Source organism: Condylura cristata, unplaced genomic scaffold (genome assembly GCF_000260355.1).
Source record: "Condylura cristata isolate star-nosed mole 26May11 unplaced genomic scaffold, ConCri1.0 scaffold00020, whole genome shotgun sequence".
NCBI classification, from domain to species: Eukaryota; Metazoa; Chordata; class Mammalia; order Eulipotyphla; family Talpidae; genus Condylura; species Condylura cristata.
Window position 1 is genome coordinate 17,123,751 of NW_004567121.1, and position 21,301 is coordinate 17,145,051.

The window sequence follows — 21,301 nt, forward strand, 5'->3', positions numbered from 1 at the left end:
ACGAAGTACACTGCTGAGGGGAGCAGCGGGCGGGTCAGGAGAGGTCTGCTGCGCCATGTGGGTCAGCTCCCTGGCTGGGGATCACACTCTTGTTGCAGTGGCTGCCAATAGTTTGCTTGTGCTGAGACCTCTTTACCACCTAAGAGTCTGTATATTAATTTATGATTATGATAGGGTTGCATGATATGATGTAAGACATTTTGAAGAAAAGCAGAAACATTTTGCTTTCTGTGACTTGAAAGGAAGCTCCTGGGTGCTGCCTTGCTGGTCTGTGTGTCACCTCAAGAACACCACTGTCCTTACTTGCTAGTGTGCCTGTGATGGGAGCAGGAGTAGGTGAACTACCTGTGAGAGAGCACCCCCCTCTGTGCCAGCAACACATGAATTCTCTTAGTTAGATGACACACGCTGAGCTTCTCAGGCAGTCAGGTTACAGTAAGGTGAGAGAGCAGCCCAGTGACCTCCTGTAGGCCCTAGGAGGTGTAATTGGGATCAGCCTGGCTCCAGAGCCTAATTACTGGGCTGAAATGCCAGTGCTTTCTGTGCTGTGGCAGCTCTAATTTGGCACATGTAAATCGTATGTGGAGAGTTGTTTTTTTTTTTTCAATTTTGATTTTTTAAAAAAAATTTCTAAGTTTATTTTTACATATTTTTGTGCGTTTGTCCATCTCAGTTGCAATCCCCGTGGGTTTCCCATCACCAAATCACCCATGTGCCATCACCACAGTCCAGTGCACTTCCCTCCCCTGTGGGGAGTTTTTTTTAAATTGTATTGGTTTTTACTGAGGGAACAGAGTATGAGGTAACTGTATGACGTAGGGCTATAGGTTCACACTGCTTCAGATATACCTCACTCCACCTGCCACCAGAGCACCCATAATGTACCACCACTGCCCCCTTGGCCTTCTCCCTCTGCTCGCTACAGCCCCCTCCCGTGACCTCAGTTCACAGTCAGATTTCTGGGGTTTCCTTTGGTTTAGTTTTTTCTGTTCCTTTGTTTTGTTCTTTATATTCCACATAAGAGTGAGATCATCTGGTATTTGTCTTTCTCCTTCTGACTTATTTTGCTCAGCATAAGATGTGTGGGGGATTTTGACTTGCATCACAAGAACCAAATTAAGGACCACATTGAATTTAATTGATAGTTATTTTTATATATGTCACTTAAGAAGAAGTAAATGAAAGAGCAGAATTTTTCAGTCCCTACAAAGATAAAATTAAGTTTTACTACCTAACATACAACATACAATGGACTTGTAAAACAAATTGTCCCTATAGTTTAGTCTGTGAATTTACTTAGGTATCAGGGCTTTAAGGCATTATAACAAATGCTCAGGAAAACTTTCATTTTAATTTAGAGACTTGCAAATATAGCAAGAAGTGGCCCTCCCTGGTGGTGCAGAGGGTTAGGCATAGCACTGCAAGCTGACCACAGCCGCTTCAGTGCAAGTTCGATCCCCACCCAGGAGGTGACCCACATGGCACAGCAGACCTCTCCTGACCTGCCTGCTGCTCCCCTCAGCAGTGTACTCGTCAGTCAGCCTGTTCTGCTCCCTGCTCTGTCTCAGGTGAATCCTCTCACTGCCCCTATATCACTGGCCTATACCCCAGTTCTGCATGCATGTATAAATAGATAGCTCTTTTAAAAAAAGAGAGAGTTAACCTTTCTCTAAAAAAAAAAAGCAAGCAAGTACTAAAATTTAATGTAAAATTCCTTATGTCAATCAAAATGTGTTGTTCATAAAAAAATGTGGTGTTCATGACCATAGTTACCAAAAACTTAAGAAGCAGAACAAATCAATCTGTGAAATAAAAGAAACACATGTTTTTCAAAGGTGGAAGAGGAAATTATGGATAAAACCATTATAAATTCTTTCAGGCATGTAAAAAGTATAGATTATAGTACAACGAACACCTGTGTGTCTACCACCCAACTTAAAAAATAAAATATAAAAAATACAGTTGAAGTCCACTGGGTCATCATTCCCCACTGAAATTTCTTCCTTTCCTACAGAAATAGCTACTTTCCTAATTTTGATATTAATTCCGTGCATTTAAAAAATATTCATTTATTTATGCTTGCAAGAACTGAGGTACAGGCCAAAGGTGGGGGTAGGAAGGTGGGGGAGAGGATTCACCAGAGACAGAGTAGGGAGGAGAACACCCCCTACAACTCTGGTCTGTACTCCAGTTCTTAGATGCACAAATAAATAAATTTTAAAAAAAAGAAAAAAAGAGGCCCTCCCTGGTGGCGCAGCGGGTTAAAGCACAGCACTAAAGAAGTCAAAGCCACTTCCGCATGAGTTGGATCCCCGCCTGCCCCGGAGGTGACCACATGGCGTGGCAGACCTCTCCTGACCCGCCCACTGCTCCCCTCAGCAGTGTACTTCGTCGATCTGCCTGTTCTGCTCCCCACTCTGTCTCTGGTGAATCCTCTCACCCTCCGCATCTCTGGCCTGTGCCCCAGTTCTGTATGAATAAATAAATCTTTAAAAAAAAAAAAAAGAAAAAAGAAAAAAAGAAAAACACAACTACTGAAATATACTATTGAAGGGAACAGTGGGTGGGACAGGAGACGTCTGCCATGCCATGTGGGTCATCTCCCAGGCCAGGAATCCAACTCATGCTGCAGTGGCTGTGGCTGGCCTCACAGTGCTGTGCTTTAACCCATTGTGCCAGGAGGGAGGGCCCTAAAAATACTTTTAAAGATGTACTTGTGTATATTACATTTCTCTGCACACAAAATACAGGTTGTCTTGTACATAAAAGCATTTTTACATGTTTGCAGCCGCCATGATACCAAGGGCATGATACCTCCCTGGACAGAGAAGGAACTATCTAAGGAGGTCCCAAGCCATATTGGAGGTGGTGGCTGCAAATGCATCCATGCAAAGCACAGAGAAGGGAGTGGCTACAGAAGCCACTTACAAGAGTGCACCTCTACTGGAGTGGTACTGGGCCAGTACTGCAGCTCTTCATGAAGTTATCAGAAGTTCCCTGAACTTCTGATTCACAAACTTCCCCAACAGAGTCTGGTTAGAGGAATTGCTCAGAACTTCAAACAGATTTGTGCTGCCACAGTGCAGCCCTGTGAACAGCTGCTTTACAGGAGGTACGTCTGGCCTGTCTGCTTAACCTTTTTGAAGACACCAACCTGCACACTGTCCATGCCAAGCTTGTAACAGTTATGCCAAGTTATCCAGCTAGGGAATGAGCTTGAGAATCCATTATGATGGAAAACATTTAATTTTCCAAAAAAAAAAAAAATCACTTCTTTTTATTGGTAGTTCTGAATGTTAGAATTTTTTTTCCACGAGGCAAAATAGAGGCCAGAAATTAGTAACTGACAGTTTTTTCATTTTCATTTGTATATGAATTTTTAATAAACATGGGATATAAAGCATTAATGCAAACCAAAATGTCTCAGAAAGCAGGTTTCAGCAGTTCAATTTTACAACAATTATAAGTAAACCTGTTAACATTTTCTGAACAGCATCAGCATTTGGATTTTTAAAAAACAAATTTCTTACTGATAGCAAAAAAGTAAAACCATTTTTATGAATGGTGTTGTCGATGCGTTGCCTTTTTTATTAATTGAAAAAAATACATTTTCTTAATGGTGCCTGTAGCTTGCGTTTTTTGTTCAGGAGACTTCTATGTTTTTGAGACTTGTGCTTGTTAACATAGCAGGGGCCCTTTTAATTTAGCTGTAATGTAGTGAACATTGATTTATTTGTTCTTCTGTTGGTAAAAATTTGGTGATTACTGTAGTGCCACAGTGAATCATTTTAGTTATGTCTCAGTGCACATATAAGGGAATTTCTTTAATATGTCTACCCAAGACTGGAGTTGCTCTTTTGAAAAGTTTATCTCTCTCCTGGATGTTGCTAATAGTAGTTCCACTGGTGTATTTTCTCTCAGTGGTGAAACTTGTTGCCTGACCCTTGCTATTTCTGCATCTTGTCTGACTTTAAAACCTTCGTGGATCTGGTGGGTGTGAAATACCTTACATTTTATTCTTTTAAAGTCAATTTTGGGGCCTCTCTAGTGGCAGAGGGGGTTAAGATGCGGCACTATGAAGCTATCCAAAGCCCCTGCAGCATGAGTTTGATCCCTACTCCGGCCAGGAAGCTGACCCACATGGCGCAACAGACCTCTCCTGACCCACCTGCTGCTCCCCTCAGCAGTGTGTTTCAGTCAATCGCTTGTTCTGTTCGCCACTGTCGCTGGTGAATTCTCATGCCCTGCACCTCTGGCTGACACTCCAGCTCTTGTAAGCAAATCTATCATTTTTAAAAAATCAATTTTATTGAGATATACTTTTCACAAAATGAAATGTACCTATTTTAAGAATATAGTTTGATTGACATTTAACAAATGTGTATGTCTGTATGATTACCATTCCAATAATCAGGATTTAGAACATTTCTTTCACCCTAAAAGACCCTCTCTGAGCTTGCCCTTAGGCAGTTTCTGATTTCTCTCAATGTAATTAGTTTTTTGTCTATTCTAGAATTTAGTATGACTGGAGTTGGATGGGATGTACTCTTTTATATCTCGAGAAAAAAAAAAAAACCTGCCAGTGCTTTTTATGCTTTTGATGAGCATAATGTTTAAAATATTTTACCCATGTGTTGTTTTTATCAGTAGTCCATTCCTTTTTTAAAAATTTATATACTTTACATAATAAAATTCATCATTTGAAAGTGTACTGTTTGGTGATTTTTCTACTATAGTCATTCAATTACATAACCATCACTACTGTCCTAGATAGAACCTTTTCATCACCCCCAAAAAGAAACCTCCTACCTTAGCAGTCACTCCCTATTTCCCCCTCCTCCTGTCTCCTGACAACCCACTAATCTCTTTTCTGCCTTTTGGATCTGCCTATTCTGGACATGTTCTATAAATGCCATTATGCAATGTGGAGCCTTTTGCGTCCGGCCTCTTTTCCTGCACACACTGTTTTCAAGGTTCATCTATGTTGTAGCAGGTATCGGTACCCTGTTCTTCTTCATCATTGAATAATAATCTGTTGTATGGTATGGAACATATTCTTTAATCCATCCATCAGTTAATAGACCTCTGGGTTGTTTCTTATTTTTAGTAATGAAAAGAAACCTGTTGTGAACAGGTCTTTTCACTTTTTTCCTGTTTGGATAAATACCTAGGAGTGGAATTGCTGGGTCATAGGGTAGATGTATGTTTAAGATACTAACAACTGTTTTCCAAAGTGGTTGTACCATTTTATACGCCCACCAGCCATGTGTGAGAGTTGTAGTTGCTTCATATCCTCATTAATGCTAGATATCAACTCTCTCTTTAATTTTAACTATTCTGGTGGGAGGGTGTAATATCTCATTGTGATTTTAGTTTGTGTTTTCCTGAATGCTAGTGAAGTTGAGCATCTTTTAATATGAGTTTTGCCATTTGGATTTCCTCTTTGTGAATTGTATGTTTATATCCTATGTTCATTTTTCTTTTACTTGCTTTCCCTTAATGATTGGTTATATATGCTAGGTAGTTATTTCTGTCAAGTGTTTGTGTTGTGAATAATATCTTCTTCCTGACTACCTTTTCTTTTGACTTTAATATTTTTTCTTTCTCTCTATTTCTTTTCTTTCTTTTTTGGTGCATAGAAGTTGTACATTTTAATATATTCAAATTTATCAACATATTCCTTCAATGCTTTATAAAATGATGATGATGATTAAGGAAAACATCCCATATCCTTAAGGTTATACAAATCAATTTTTTTCTTAGAATTTAAAAAATATATTTATAAAATCTTGTTTTTTTACCTTCAACTTTGATCCCTAATCTACCTAAAATCATTTATGATGTGAGGGCACTCATTTTACTTTATTCAAATGTTTAACAGTGTCCCAACTCTCCATCAGTTGTTCCAAGTCTCACAAAACTTGCTTTAATGAAAACAGTGCAGGGCATTTAAAAATCATTGACTATCATATATTCTGACATATCAAAATTCCATCTAGGGTGCAAGGAGTGAGAAGATTCACCAGAAACAGAGTGGGGGGCAAAAAAGGCAGATCTACTGAAATACACTGCTGAGGGGAGCAGTGGGTGAGACTGGAGAGGTCTGCTGCGTCATGTGGGTCAGCTCCCTGGCTGGGGAAGGAACTCCTGAGGCGATAGCATGATAGCACTGAGATTTTAACCCTTGTGCCACCAGTAAGGCCCCAGGTTTGCTGTTTGAATAAGGATTTACATCTGGAGGCTTTAAAATATCTCCATACTTGATTAAGTCTTTTGTTTTAATGTGTGTGTGTTGGAAACTTGTGCATTAAGTAGTACCTTTTATGTCCCAGTGTTTACCATGAGTACCAGGTACACAGTAAACAGTGATTAAGCAAAAAACACTTCAAGTTGAGCTCTGGACAGATTACTTACAGTTGGTTAGTAATAGTATAAAATACCTCAGTTTAGAATCTCCATTCTTTCAAAGTTCATCTTCTAAGTGCCTTTGTAGATTAACGTTACATCAAAGTGATAAAATACTGTTGAAGAAAAGAGTGGGTATCTGTTGTGTAAGATGATCTTTTCTGAAGAGGTGGATGTTCTCTTATAGCCCTTCTTGTTTCCTAATTCTTCCACTAACGAACAACCCACTAAATGACACAACCCACTAAATGAAGAGGAAGTACAAATGCCCCACAGCTACACAGAGACTGGGAACAAATTAACTCTTCAGAACAAAACTGATTTTCTTGTGCACTATTTAGATGAATTTTTGTCTCTTGGGGGTGTAGGTAAGGTCTCGGAGCGACTGCTGGACAAAGGGGGCATACTTGAAGTAGAGAAGGCAGGTGGCCTAGGAGGGCCAATGCTGATGGATCTGCATTTCTGTTGCTGTCACCTGGGACGTGTTTTATTTGAGAATCTGCCTCAGATTTTGGGTCTCTGCACATATACATGTATATCCACCTACAACATGGTAGTCTTCTAAAAGCACATTCACACCATGGCATCTGGTAAAGACAAGCTGGCCTGATACCCCTGCCTCTGAGAGCCTCAGGTGAGGTACACAGGCATGTGAATGGCCTGGCTCACACTTGAGCCAACTCCAGGTAGAGGATAATGACCACAAACAGCGAAGCATGGTGTTGGTGATGTTAACATAATTTAGCTCTAGAAATGTGAATCATGTCTTTTATAATCTGTTTTTTTTTAAAAAAAAGAGAACAAGGAGGGCCCTCCCTGGTGGCGCAGCGGGTTAAAGCACAGCACTAAGAAGCTAAAGCCATTCCGCATGAGTTCGTTCCCTGCCTGCCCCGAGGTGATCCACATGGTGTGGCAGACCTCTCCTGGCCTGCCCACTGCTCCCCTCAGCAGTGTACTTAGTTCTGCTCCCCAATCTGTTTCTCACCACCCCTGCATCTCTGGCCTGTACGCCATTTCTGCATGTATAAATAAATAAATCTTAAAAAAAATAAATAAATAAAAATTTAAAAAATAATAATAAAAAGAGAACAAGGAGGGGTAGGCAGGGAGGGAACCCATCCTCCCCACAAACTCCTCCCTACCCAAGTGGAAAGGATGTTTCAGAGTGATGATTTCTTACCAGATTTTTCTGGGTGGTTTTTCACTTCTGCACTTGCCTTTCAGTTTAGGGATGTCTTTGGGGGCTCTGTCTGCCCCCTGCATCCTCACCTCTCCCCGAGGGGTCTGGGACCTGGCCTTTTTCTGGGTGCTGTCTGGCTTTTGGAGCTGAGTCGCCAAGACTGAGTTACTCACAGCCAGCTGGTGGCAGGCTCTTACTGAAGACTTCTGCCCTCTGTCCCCCATCATTTCATTTCATTTGTTCCTATCACCTTTCACCAATTTGGGCCTCCCATTTCACTTACCCATGTCTTTACCTCCCAATTGTTCCCTCCAACCATGCCATAAACTCCTACCTGGTGCACTCAGCCTCCTCTCAGCTCACAGACCCAACACCGTGCGGTCAAGAAATGATTATTGAAAGAATGAATCCACCTGTGTTGCCAGGTCTCTGCTGGGTCCCTTTTGCCCATGTTAATAGGTTGCCATCCCATAATTTCTTGCATCACCTTGGTGAGCACTCACCTGTCTCAAGAGACTCATACTAAACTGGGTACATTTCCTGCCTCCTTTGTGATGAGCACTTAGTTGACCCTTCAGGCAGGAAGCATGAGCCAAGGCTCTGGACTGCGTAACCACATCTGGGATTTATTTCAAAATTTATTTCAGGGAAATGTGTGTGGGTGTGGAAGTGGAGGGATTGACTTTGGACTGACGACGGGCAGTGCTGGGTACTAGGGTGGGGGTGTTCATAACACCATTCCTGTCTCCTTTGTATGTGGAATGGTCTCAATACTCTGTCTCAAAAGTTCCCCCAAAAGCCAAATTGCCATGTTAACAAAGAATCATAATCATTTCTTTCTTAAGTTTTGGAATCCATCTCTACCAAATGATACTAGCAAGGCAAAATTTCTAGCAAGACATATACTCTATCAGCTCAAAATATATTTCATCATATACTACCTACAGATCTGTCCTTACCAAAATGCACTCATTCACGTATTTGGGTTGAAATGGGACTGATTTTGCCAACAGGAGTCAGAAGGAACAAATTATTTGTAGTAATTGCCTGTGAGCTTTTACAGACACACACTCTGATCTTTGATGGGGATTTATGGTTAAGGACTTGGTTCTTCTTTGCAGAAGAAGAACCCTTTTTATCTATAAAGAGAACATGTTGATGTGTTGTCCCTGTCACAACAGTGGACAGAGGAACAACAGGAGAAACTGTGGTTAGGAGGCAGATCCCCAGTTTAACCAGGCGATGGAGAGAGCTGATGTTCTGGTCTGCGAAGAGGGAAGTGAAAAAAGCAAGGGCAGCTGAATGGAGGGGCTAGAGTGAGAGGCGATCCAGCAAAATAGTAGCACACACTTAAAAACTCCGAGGGGGACCCAATCCTCAGCTAGTCCCCAGTAGTGAAGAGTATACTCTCTATTCATCTTTCTCTTCATCGGATCCTGTTCATCTCCCAAACATCCTAAAACGTATCTTTCCACATATCTTAAAATGCTGAGTAAACGAAACAATTCCAAGTGAGGCAATTAACAAGCACTTACTACATTTATTAGGAATGCACAGCTCCCGACCAGAATTCGCTGTGTTACATAGACAATGAATTGTATTGTTAATCTACTATTTGTTAGTTGTGTGGCAGAAGCTTGACTTGTCTTTGCGTCAATTTCCTCGTGTATAGGTGGAAAGATAATAAAAAACTGTGGCATTCAGTTGTGAGAATTAAATGAATGAACACATACATTTACAGAAAGATGCTCAATGCTTGAATCAGTACTCAGTGTATGCTTTTATTTCTACTCATTGATTTTGATTAGAAGATGAAAAGATATGAATGGTATAGATTTTTTCCTGTAAGGTACAGAAGTAATTAGAGAACATAAGAAAAGATCAAGTTAAAAATCTTGTTCCCCACCCCCACTTATAGCTTTTGCTGTGATGAAAGAGGCTCCAGGTAATGTAGTGGACGTTGTGCCGCTTTTATTTTACCAGGTTTTTATTGTACCAGGTTATTGTGTGTGTCTAGTAGAAATGTGATTGGAAATGCCTCTATGTTGAAATATGAAAGCTTGGAGCGTCACTTTCTCTTTCGTGCACTCCTGGGGTTGTGTCAGTTAATTCAAACTGATGGCAACTCCATCATCATGGTGATTGCTCTTCTTGTGGAACATGCTTTGTACTTTTCTTAAAAGTTTTTTTTTTTTAAATTGCAAACATAATATGTGCACATGGTAAAGCACTCAGCAGTACAAAGGGAGTAAAGTAAGAAGTGTGACTCCATCCTGAGTCAGGCTCCTGGTCTCCCTCCCTAGAGGGGCCACTGGTGTTAGCAATTTCTTAAGGGTTTGCAGCATGCACTTGTTTCTTGCACAACACAAACCCTCTCACACACACTTACAGCACATCATTTACTGTTCTGCACTAGAAGGTCTTGCAGAATGTTTCACATCAAGGCACAATAACACTCCTTATTCTTTTTCACTGCTACATAGTAAAAGGTAGAGTTGTAAAATTGCTGACATTAATTCCATATGCATCCACCTAATAACCTCATGAAATACACTTATATAATCAGTCTCCTATGGATAGGTATTTATGCATTTTTTAATACTTGGGTAATATAAACAGCGATTATTGTTGTATATGCTCTTGTGTAAACTTGGGGGTCTATTTGTAGGATATATTCCTACTGTGGATGGGTGTGGAATAGATCTTGCCAATTGCTTTTTTAAATTTTACCAGTTTTATGCAGAGGCCAACAGTACATGGGAATAAGGCAAAATTCTGAAAGGGGAAAAGGATAGAGACTTCACTCTTCTCTTTGCAGGAGATAATTGAAATAGAAACAGTGATTTGGGCTTAAATTTATACAGTTTTTTATGTTATATTCTTAAATGGTGTGATGTTGTGCTTGCTTTTAATATACTTTGATTATAATTATATGTTTAAATATATGCATATGTTATGTGTATTATATATAACATGTGTATATAATAGCGCTTTCAGATGGTTTTCTGTTCTGTTGTACATTTAGCTTTTTCAAGATAGCTATCGAGTAAAAATAGTCTTGGTTGTTTTTATATTTTTAATTTTCTAATTATTGCTGTAATACTGCATTTTGATCAGGTTCTTCTCTGGTACAAATGACAAAAACAATCATCTTAGTTTTCTGTGAAGAAAGGCAGACTATAAATCAATAAATTAATTAGTGGCAGGGTCAGCCCCGTTTTTCCTCCTTGAGCCTGAAGTCAAGGGGTTTCTAAGACTTCCATCTCTCTGAGAACATGGATTCAACTCTACAGCCTTTTTTTGTGTGTGTGTGTGTGTGTGTGGTTACCATCTCAACCATTTTTAAGTGTATATAGTTCAGTGGTACTAAACATATTCACATTATAATGACGCAGATCACCAGAAGTTTTTCATTCTATGAATCTGAACCTTTCTGGGGTTTTTTTGTTTGTTTGTTTTAAGATTTTAAAATGTATGCATATAGAACTGGGGTACAGGCCAGAGGTGTGGGGAGTGAGAGGCTTCACCAGAGACAGAGTGGGGAGCAGAACAAGCAGATCAATGAATTACACTGCTGAAGGGAGCAGCAGGTGATTCAGGCGAGGTCTGCTGCATCATGAAGGTCAGCTCCCTGGCCAGGAATTGAACTTGTACTGAAGCGGCTGCAGCTAGCTTTAGTGCTGCACTTTAACTCCCCTTGTGCCATAAGGGAGGGCCCCAAATCTGAAACTTTCTACTATTAAATAGCTCCTCCTTTTCCTCTTCTCCCAGTTTCTGGTAACCACAATTCTACTTTTGTTTCTATGAATTTGACTATTTTAGAGGTCTCATGTCAGTAGGATCATACAGGATTGTCATTCTGTGCTTGGCTTATTTCACTTAGCATAATGTTCTCAAGGTTTGTCTATTTTGTAGCTTATGTTAGGATTTCCTCTGTTTGCATGACTGACTCTTTTGCATGTATAGACCATGTTTTGTTTATCTGTTCATCTCACCATGGACACTTGGATGCCTTTCTACCTTTTGGCTATTGTGACTGGTGCTGCTATGAACACAGGTTTGCATTTATCTCTTCAAAGACCTGCTTTCATTTTTTCAGTTATACGTATGCAAAAGTAGTACTGCTGGATCAGATGGCAGTTCTAATTTTAATTTTTTTAGGAACCTCCATTCTGTTTTTCATGGTAGCTGCACTATTTTATAGTCCCACCAATATTGCACAGAGGTTTCAGTTTTACTTCTTCATTGCCAGTGCTTGTTCTTTTCTGTTTTAGGTTTTGGGGCTTTTATTAGTTGCTCTCCTTATGGATGAAGGTGCTATTTCATTGTGATTTGATTTGCATTTATCAAATGATTAGTAATATTGATCATCTTTTTGTATGCTTGTTGGCCATTTATGTGTCATCTTTGGAGAGATATCTGCTTATGTTGTTTGCTCATTTTTTAAGTTGGACTATTTGCTTTTTCTTGTTGAGTTGTAGGAGTTCTTTATATATTGTGGATATTAACCTCTTATCAGATATATGACTTGCAAAAAATTTATTCTATTCTTTAGGTTACCTTTTTACTCTTTTGGTGAACAAAATTTTAAAGTTTTAGGGTGTCTCATTTATCTATGGTTGCTTTTATCACCTGTGCTTTCGGTATTATATCCAAGAAAATCATTGCCCAATCCATATAAATGAAGCTCTTCCCTTATGTTTTCTTCTAGGAGTTTTATACTTTCAGGTCTTGCATTTAGGCCTTTAATCCCTTTTGACTTAATTCTTATAAGGTAAGAGTCCAAAGTGAGTTCAGCATCATCTTTGATTAGACTTTAGTTAATCCTTAGACGTTTAAGCTCTTTATGTCTGTGGCGTGGCTATTCTGGGCCTTTAAATTCTATCAGAATCACTTACACTATAGTGGACAAATATCTATTGAGCACTTGCTGAGTGCCTCATAGGTTTCGGAAGTGAGGAGAGGAAATACAAAGATAAGACAGGGAAATCTCTGGGCTGATGTGAATGCTTATATCTTGATAGGAGATTGGGTTATAGAGGTTATGCATTTCTCACAACTCAGTGAGTGTATATGTAAGGTGTGTGCTTTCCATTGCAAGTAGAAGGTAAAAATGAAATATTGAAGTCGAGTCAATGGTACATACTCTGAAGTGCATAGAGGGAATGCTCTGATGTCTGTAATTTACTTTGAAATGCATCCAAGAAAAGATGTATTCATAGAAGGGCAAATAGGTGACAAGGAAGCTTATTTAAAATACTAATAAATCTGCTCCATGTTTGAATTTTTTCATAATAAAATGTTGGAGGGCAGGTAGTGAGATGAGACAATAACACTCAGTAGGAGACTGAGCTTAATGTCACACTGCACAGTTAATGGCCTCATGTGCCTTATATAACTTTTTATGAGGGGTAGGAAGGCACAGAGGTAGCATTGTTTAGCAATAAAAACATATGCTTTAATTTGGGGTCTGTTGTAAACCACTGAGTCATTCCCAGAAGTTCCCTCTACCAGAAAGGATCAGTGAGATTAATTAACTAAAAAAACTAATTTTGGGGGGCTTCCCTGGTGGCAAAAGGGTTAAATCTCAACACTGTGAAGCTGTCTGCAGCCACTGCAACACGAGTTCGATCCCCAGCCAGGGAGTCAACCCACATGGCACAGCAGATCTCTCCTGTCTCTCCTGCTGCTCCCCTCAGCAGTGTATTTCAGTGCACCTGTCTGTTCTGCACCCCACTCTGTCTCTGGTGAATCCTCTTACCCACGGCATCTCTGGCTTACACCCCAGCTCATGTATGCATAGATAAATAAATAAAATAAATCTTCTAAAAAAAACTGATTTTTTAGCAATGTATTTAGTTAAGTCAAGAAATTGTTATAAACAAATGTAAGTTTGATGGAAAATGAAAACTAATTTTTTTGTCAGCATTTACAGTCCTCCAGCACAATAGAAAGGAATACAACTTATTTGGTACCTTAGCACAAAATTGTATGTACTTAATCCTCATAACAGTACAAATTGTATGTAACCAAAACAAAAGTTTCAAGAAGCTACACTTTGATGCATTCTGATATTTGGTGTTCAATTTCTGGGGGGGAAATATCAGTTTTTTAAAAAGGCTTATGTATTGGCGCAGAAGACCTCTCCTGTCTCACCTTTTGCTCCGCTTAGCGGTGTACTTCGTCTGTTCTGCCTGTTCTGCTCCCCACTCTGTCTCTGGTGAATCCTCTCACCCCCCACACCTCTAGCTTGTAACCCAGTTTATGTTTGCATAAATAAATAAATCTTTAAAAAAAAAAAAAGGCTTATGTATTTATGTATATAAGAATTCGGTTACAGGCCAGTGGTGCATGGGATGGGGTGAGAGGATTCACCAGAGACAGAGTGAGGTACAGAACAGGCAGACTGACTGAATACACTGGTAGGGAGCAGCAGGTGAGTCAGGAGAGGTCTGCCACACCATGTGGGTCACTTCCCTGGCCGGGAATCAAACTTGTGCTGCAGTGGCTGTTGACTGCTTCACGGTGCTGTGCTTTAAACTGTTGCACCACCAGGAAGGGCCCCCCGAAAATGTCAGTTTTTATCCACTAGTGTTTTAAGATCTGGCAGTCTGAAAATACTGCTCTAACACATAAACCATGGAGACCAAGAGACTGACATGTGTTGCTTAATATTAACAATGAACGTTCTCATAGAAATTATTATCATTTCAAACATTTCATAAATCTCAAAACCAAATAGATCCAGATTTCATTACCTGTGTCCTTGTAATTTCCTAGTGGTGTCAACTCTGGAAAAGATGTTTGACTTCTACAGTCTGTACTTTGTTGTTGTAAAATGGACCGATTGGGGGAAATACACCTTTCCTAGAGTTCTTGAAAAAGATTAAGTGTGGGCCCTTTCTGGTGGTGCAACAGGTTAAAGCACAGCACTATGAAGCTGTCAGTCACTGCAGTACGAGTTTGATCCCTGGCCCTAAAGGTGACCCACATGGCGCAGCAGACCTCTCCTGTCTTGCCTGCTGCTCCCCTCAGCAGTGTATTTCAGTGCATCTGCTTGTTCTGCTGCCCACTCTGTCTCTGAATTCTCTCACCCCCTGTACCTCTGGCCTATACTCTAGTTCTTGTATATATAAATAAATAACTTTTTAAAAAAAGGATTAAATGAGATGAGGTCTATCAAATTCTTAGCTAGCACAGTGCCCAGCTGAAAAGACTTTAATAAGTGATAACTATTTTTTATAACATGAACTCATGTTTAAATTCTATCATGTCAGTGTTTCAAAAAACCCAGAGTGGAACTGAAGGATGGTGTCTCCAGTATCTTCTTTCTTTTCTTCTCCCTATTTGTTGTGATGAGCAGCCTGCGGGTGTACCCTGCTGTCTTCTGTTGCTGCTCAGTGCAACGGTACCCGGCTTCCCAGCAGCTGCTGATGGCACTGGCAAGAGTGCCATTTGGCAACATGGAGAGTTCTGGCAGGCTGGGAGGTGTTTGTTGTTGAAGACTGCCTTGGCATAATCCTAGGTAAAAGAGGATGCCTGGGGTTTCTGACTGATTCATCTCTTTAGTGTGGAACTCTGCATACACCCATCTGACTTGGGGAAGGCCCGAAGAGCCCTGGGGGGCTTTACTGCAGACCATTCTGCCTGTGAAACCCTTTGAGCCTCTTTTTTCATGTGAAAAACTTTGGCTTTTGTGAAAATAATCAGAAAGAAAAATGTTTTGATGTCTTTGGCACAATTAAAATGTTTTTTCTTTCTCTCTCTTTTTTTAAAGATTTATTATTATTTATTTATACATACAAGAACTTGGGCTATAAGCCAAAGGTGCAGTGGGGGTGGGGGTTGGTGAGAGATTCAGCAGCTCATCACAACAATCCCATCCACTAGGAGTCAGGGTCGGGGATGTCTTTGCTTTCCCTGCACAGGTACTTAGGGACTTGGGCTGCAGGAGGTGCCACTATCTCACAGCCATTAGGACTCTGTGTCTTCCAGGCCGCCATGACAGCGAGGAGAACTTGAACCCACTCTGCCCAGATGAGATAGTCATCGTGCTCACAGCTTATTTATCTCCACTGGTCTCATGATTCTGCCTAACTGCAAAGGTCCTGGAAATGGGGGAGAACATATGGAATGTTGATGAGCATTCCCAGGAAGAAGGGGTGTATGGCATTAAGTTTGTTAACACTCCATGTTCAAAAAAGTGCAGCTTCTTACTCTCTTGAGCTGCCAAGGTTCATTACCGTCCCAGCTTTCTTAGCTTCCACAGAGGCTGTCATGGCAGCAGCTTTCATTGCTCACCTGGTGGGAACAGGTAAGCTGTTGCCAACACTGAGCAATGGGTCCATGAGCAGAGCAGCAGATAATAGAGAGGAGAAATCATGGGGGCAACTGTGATCTAATCAGTGGGCTCTGTCCTCCTGGTTACTTGTATGATACACTGAAAAATACTCCCCTCTGCCCACGGAGGTTGGAAGCAGTGGATGTTGCCTTATGTTGCAAAGGGATTTTGTAGATGCTATAAAATTAAGGAGCCTGTGATAGGGCAGGGCATTCTGAATTAATTTGGGACTCCTAAATGCTATCATATGTAGACTTAACAAAGGAAGCAGAGGGAGATTTGACTTTGACAAGAGAAGGCAGTGGACTCCAAAGGCACACAGGAACTGGAACGATGTAGTTTCAAATCAAGGAATGCCAACAATGACCAGAAACTGAAAGAGGCAAGGAGGGATTGCCCTGAGAGCATTTGAAGGGAGTGGGACTTTCCTAACACCTGACTGTGGCCAGATGACCTTCTGACCTTGGGAACTACAGCAAATAAGTTTCTGTTACCTTGAGCCACTGAGTTTGTGGTGATTTTTGACAACAGTCACAGAAACAGATATATTTCGGTGCCCCGTTTCTTGGTGGTGAGTCATGAGAACCCAAACTGAATGGATTCACTTCTATCAGACAGAATGGAGATGGTCAGGGCAGACTCATCAAGGAACACAACCCTAGTCTCACCTACCATTATTTACAGCTCTCAGAGATCAGCAGAGGATGGCAGCCCGTCCCCAAATGCCAAGTCTATTCACACCATATCTGGATTTCCTTGTTCCCCTGTCTCAGCTACCTTGTTCCACGTAATAAAAACACAAGGTAACCAGTCAGCCGAAAAAACCAAGTAGCTTCTATATTTACCCCACAAAAAGCTCGTGGTCTCTGAGCGACTCCAAACTGTTCCTGTGCTCATATGTTTCCAGAATTGTAGGCTGGAATCCTGGCAATAAACTCACCTTTTTGTTTGCTTCAGCATGCAGAGTTTGGTTTTTGACATTGTTCACTGTTGCCCTTCAAACGCGTGTCCCGAGGAACTGGTACTAGTAGAGCTGAGAACTGAGTGGCTGGGAGTGGGGTGAAAGGGAGCTCTTCCATGTGTGCTCTCTTTGTTCAACTCTGTAAGTTTGAGCCATATGGACGTACCACCTGTTTAGAAAATAACATCAATCTTCATGGCCTTGCAAATGCTATTGTAGAGGCATGCGGTTGATTTTATTCACTTTGCTGGATCACACTCAGTGTGGTTTGTATTCTAAGGAATGTATTATGACTAATTCCTTTCAAAATGTTGTCCCACGGGCCTTAGCATCCCACCTACTCCAGTTTCTTCTCTCTCCATTCTCATTTCCACTTCTGATACTTGGATTTGATCAGTAGTGAGAAAGAATTATATTGAGAAAAATGAGTGATGCAATAGTGATAACTTTAAAATTTTTAAATGTAAATTAATTAAAAGTCACCCCAGAATTGCCGCTCCAAATCAGTGAACAGAGCTGTAATTTCCGCACCTCTGGGAGTGCTGGATGAGGGCCAGGATAGCCAAGTGCCTGGGCTTTTGGTTCCACTTCAAGAATAGCGTCCCTTGATGCCAGCATGCTATGTAAATATTATTATTTTCAGTGTGTGCCGTGATGTGGAAAGGTTCCTAAATACTGCTTTAGGTAAAATGTAGCCTTCTATTTTAAAAATTTATGTTGCATAAAAATAGCTATGGAAATAGCTGGGTCTTTGGGACAATTCTAGTGATGGTTCTGCTTCAGTGCAGTGTGTCCCCAGTCTTCCTTCTACTGTGACACTTGTGATAAGGGAACTTGTGACCTGGAGTTCTGCAAAGCCCAGGCAGCTGGCTCGGATTCAGAGTCTCCCACACAAACCTCCAAAAAGACAGAGTAGCATTTTAGGGAAGGATTTTGAGTTCATGCTTAGATTTTTACCAGGATCTAATCCTTGAACACTTGGGTTTGTCCACAGTCTGTAGGAAAACAGTCCTGATGCACCTCTTAATGGATATCACAGTTGAGGGCCTCTGTCCTCATGGAATAAGTGACAATGCATATCATGCCACCTGAGTAGAAGCTCCTTTCAACCCACCCAGTAAGAGACAGGTTTCTTTTTTAAGTATTAGTGACAAGCAAAAACAGGAAAAAGTTCATGGTATTCCTTGGCATGCATAAATAAAAATTTTATTAAATTGAAAATCCATTTGAACTGTAATCTTTGTGGTTCTGTGGTGTCCTGGTTGGGTCTGATGATGTTGGTATGGAAATACTGTCTGTTCTTTATGTTTTCTGTAAAAATGACTGAATCTGTATGTCAGTGTAGTACTATCTGAAGAAATCTAAGAGCTATTCAAATGCTTAAAAATAAAATGATCAATTCTTCTTTTGTTCTCTTGACAGGATAATTGAAGCTATCTGCATAGGTTGGTTCACTGCAGAGTGCATCGTGAGGTTCATTGTCTCCAAAAACAAGTGTGAGTTTGTCAAGAGACCCCTGAACATCATTGACTTACTGGCAATCACGCCTTATTACATCTCTGTGTTAATGACAGTGTTTACAGGTGAGAACTCTCAGCTCCAGAGGGCTGGAGTCACCTTGAGGGTGCTCAGAATGATGAGGATTTTTTGGGTGATTAAGCTGGCCCGCCACTTCATTGGTCTTCAGACTCTTGGTTTGACTCTCAAACGATGTTACCGAGAGATGGTTATGTTACTTGTCTTCATTTGCGTTGCCATGGCAATCTTTAGTGCACTTTCTCAGCTTCTTGAACATGGGTTGGACCTGGAAACATCCAACAAGGACTTCGCCAGCATCCCTGCTGCCTGCTGGTGGGTGATTATCTCTATGACTACAGTCGGCTATGGAGATATGTATCCGATCACAGTGCCTGGAAGAATTCTTGGAGGAGTTTGTGTTGTCAGTGGAATTGTTCTGTTGGCATTACCTATCACTTTTATCTACCATAGCTTTGTGCAGTGTTATCATGAGCTCAAGTTTAGATCAGCCAGATATAGTAGGAGCCTCTCCACTGAGTTCCTAAATTAATGCAATGCAAATCAATTCTTGCATACACTCTGGTGGAAAGAGTTGATGCTACTTCATATTCATGCATTTCCTGCTTGGTGAGCAATGCAGAGGTACTGTCATCATCTCGGTAGAGTAAAAATTATCCTTCCCAGCTGAAGGGATAAAACAATTTACTTATTATGGAGTAAATAGGATTGAGACTGCAGAGGAAAAGTAATGACAGAGGAAATTTTAGGTCTTATTTTATTTAGACTTGTCTCCTCCTTGCCTCGATCCATCACACTTTTTTTTGTTTGTTTTAAAGTATATTATTTGAACATTTTAAAACTGAAAGCGTCTATTTTCCAAATGTTGTTTCATCTGATGAATTCAGAAGAAGCTTGGAAGTTACGGTGTTTTTTTTGTCAGAGAGTAACATTTTCATCTCTAAATGTTTTATAATCTTGCATATCAATGTCAGAAGTATCCTAGAAACATATGTCACATGCAGGAACTGTTTAACAAATACTTAAAAACTTGGCGAAATTTTAAACTGTGTAATGGAGCTAGAGACACACAGGACTAGTACTTGAAAAACTTTTGCAGCCTATTTCTCAGTTCTCTAATTTACTTTTGACCCTATTCACCTTATCACACAGCTTCATGAAGCTTGAGTTTGTTCTTCCTTTCCATTTTGGATTTCTTTCATATCTCTATTGAAATGACTTAAATGTGTATTTCAGAATGGAGAGAACTTGTATCACTTCTTTGCATTTTCTTGGTGTTCATTTTCTTTGAGTTCATTATTGTTACTAGGTAATAATTGTCCCAACATTCAGATGTCCAATCAAGATTTCCAATGTAAAGATGATAATAGACATAGTTTGATATTATAATTCATGTTGATCATCTTCTACTCCTATTTTTACCCCCAGAAACAATGGGTTTAACACTTACCAGTTGAAAGGATGTTCTTGTAGCCTTTTGATATTAAAGCCTTGATTACCATTAAAATAAAAAGGGAATATTTCCGTACTCTTAGTTGCTGTATAGCTAAGACAATGTTACGCTAGCTAAAAGCAATGAATACATAATGATTTGATCTGATCATTATCATTATGAATTATACCTACACTAATACTTGTAACAATATTGAATAATATGCCACTTTAATCTGGCTAGATTATTAGGACTAGATAATGTAAAACTGATGATTATTTAGTGCAGCATTTTAGCTGTGTGAATTAGGTTTTGCTTTGTTAACCAGTTGCTATAAAGAAGTCAATATATGAACACAGAAAATTAAAGTCATACATTCATGAATAATTTAATACTGTACATTGTAACTTAGTTGGAGTGGAGAGGTCATAGGGCCTGGGTATACCTGTCAAAGGAAAGGCTACCGAAAGTGTTCTTTAAGGGATTATTAGTCATTATCTAGTTCAAATCTTGACTAGAACAGGTAGAAAGCCGGGGCAAAAGAGGAGATGATTATGAAGGAGTCAGGACTAAAATCTGGTTCTCTAGAAACCTAGCCTACTACCTTATTCTTAACATACTTCTGGGTTTTGAGAAAAGTTTGAGAGGCCACTGTTCTTTGCTGTTGCAATTGTTTGAGATAATAAAAGCAAAACTATTCCTTTTTCTGAATTTCCTTCCCTGAGTTTGTGATATTTTGGCTATTCAGAATCTCACCCATCTTTCCTGCTTCTGCAGGCTAATATGCTACTTGTTATATACTCAAAATAAATTCTGTTACTTATTCTATATTTATTGTATTTTGTTATATTTGAAATAAATGGTATGGATTTATTTTTCTCTTGCCTATGTAAACGAAGACTGTGCTTAATGCAAATAATATGCAGATGATAGCATTCCCATATTACTAATAAAAATATAGCCATCAATTTTGTTGGCACTGGGAACTCTTCACGGGAATATGTCTTACTTCCCCAAGTATATCATATCTTGAGGGCTTTTGCACACATCTTCATATCCCCACAGAATCTATGAAAGACTTGGATACAACTTAGTGAAGAGGCAAGGAGAAACACACACACACCAACATACATACACATATAACCTTATGTGTGAGTGTGTGTGTATATACACATAAACACATGTATAAGCATATACCTATATATACACACATGTATAGCCATTTGTGAACACACACAGACTTTAAGATTGCCCTTAAGTAACAAATTTCTTGTTGGCAATGCCAGACATAGGCTTAATATTTTCTAGGCTTAATATTTTCTAGGCTTAATATATTCCTTTTTCTGTAGAAATAAAAAGTTAACCCCCCAAAACTCCTATCTCTGTTTCACTATTAAACTTGCATAACTCCAAATATAACACGCAGGCTTCGCAAGGTATTTCCTG

The 21,301-nt window shown here is 39.9% G+C and overlaps 1 protein-coding gene across 2 annotated transcripts in view; it reads left to right on the plus strand.

The window, feature by feature from the left end:
• KCNG3 (potassium channel, voltage gated modifier subfamily G, member 3) overlaps positions 1-20,868 on the plus strand; it is a 35,023-nt gene extending 14,155 nt beyond the window's left edge. For both annotated transcript variants that reach the window (XM_004686251.2, XM_004686252.2), the window contains exon 2: positions 18,310-20,868. In XM_004686251.2, coding sequence (XP_004686308.1) covers positions 18,310-18,955 — 646 coding nt within the window. In that variant the 3' untranslated portion in view covers positions 18,956-20,868. The remainder of the gene's footprint in view (positions 1-18,309) is intronic.
• The last annotated feature ends 433 nt before the right edge of the window (positions 20,869-21,301 follow it).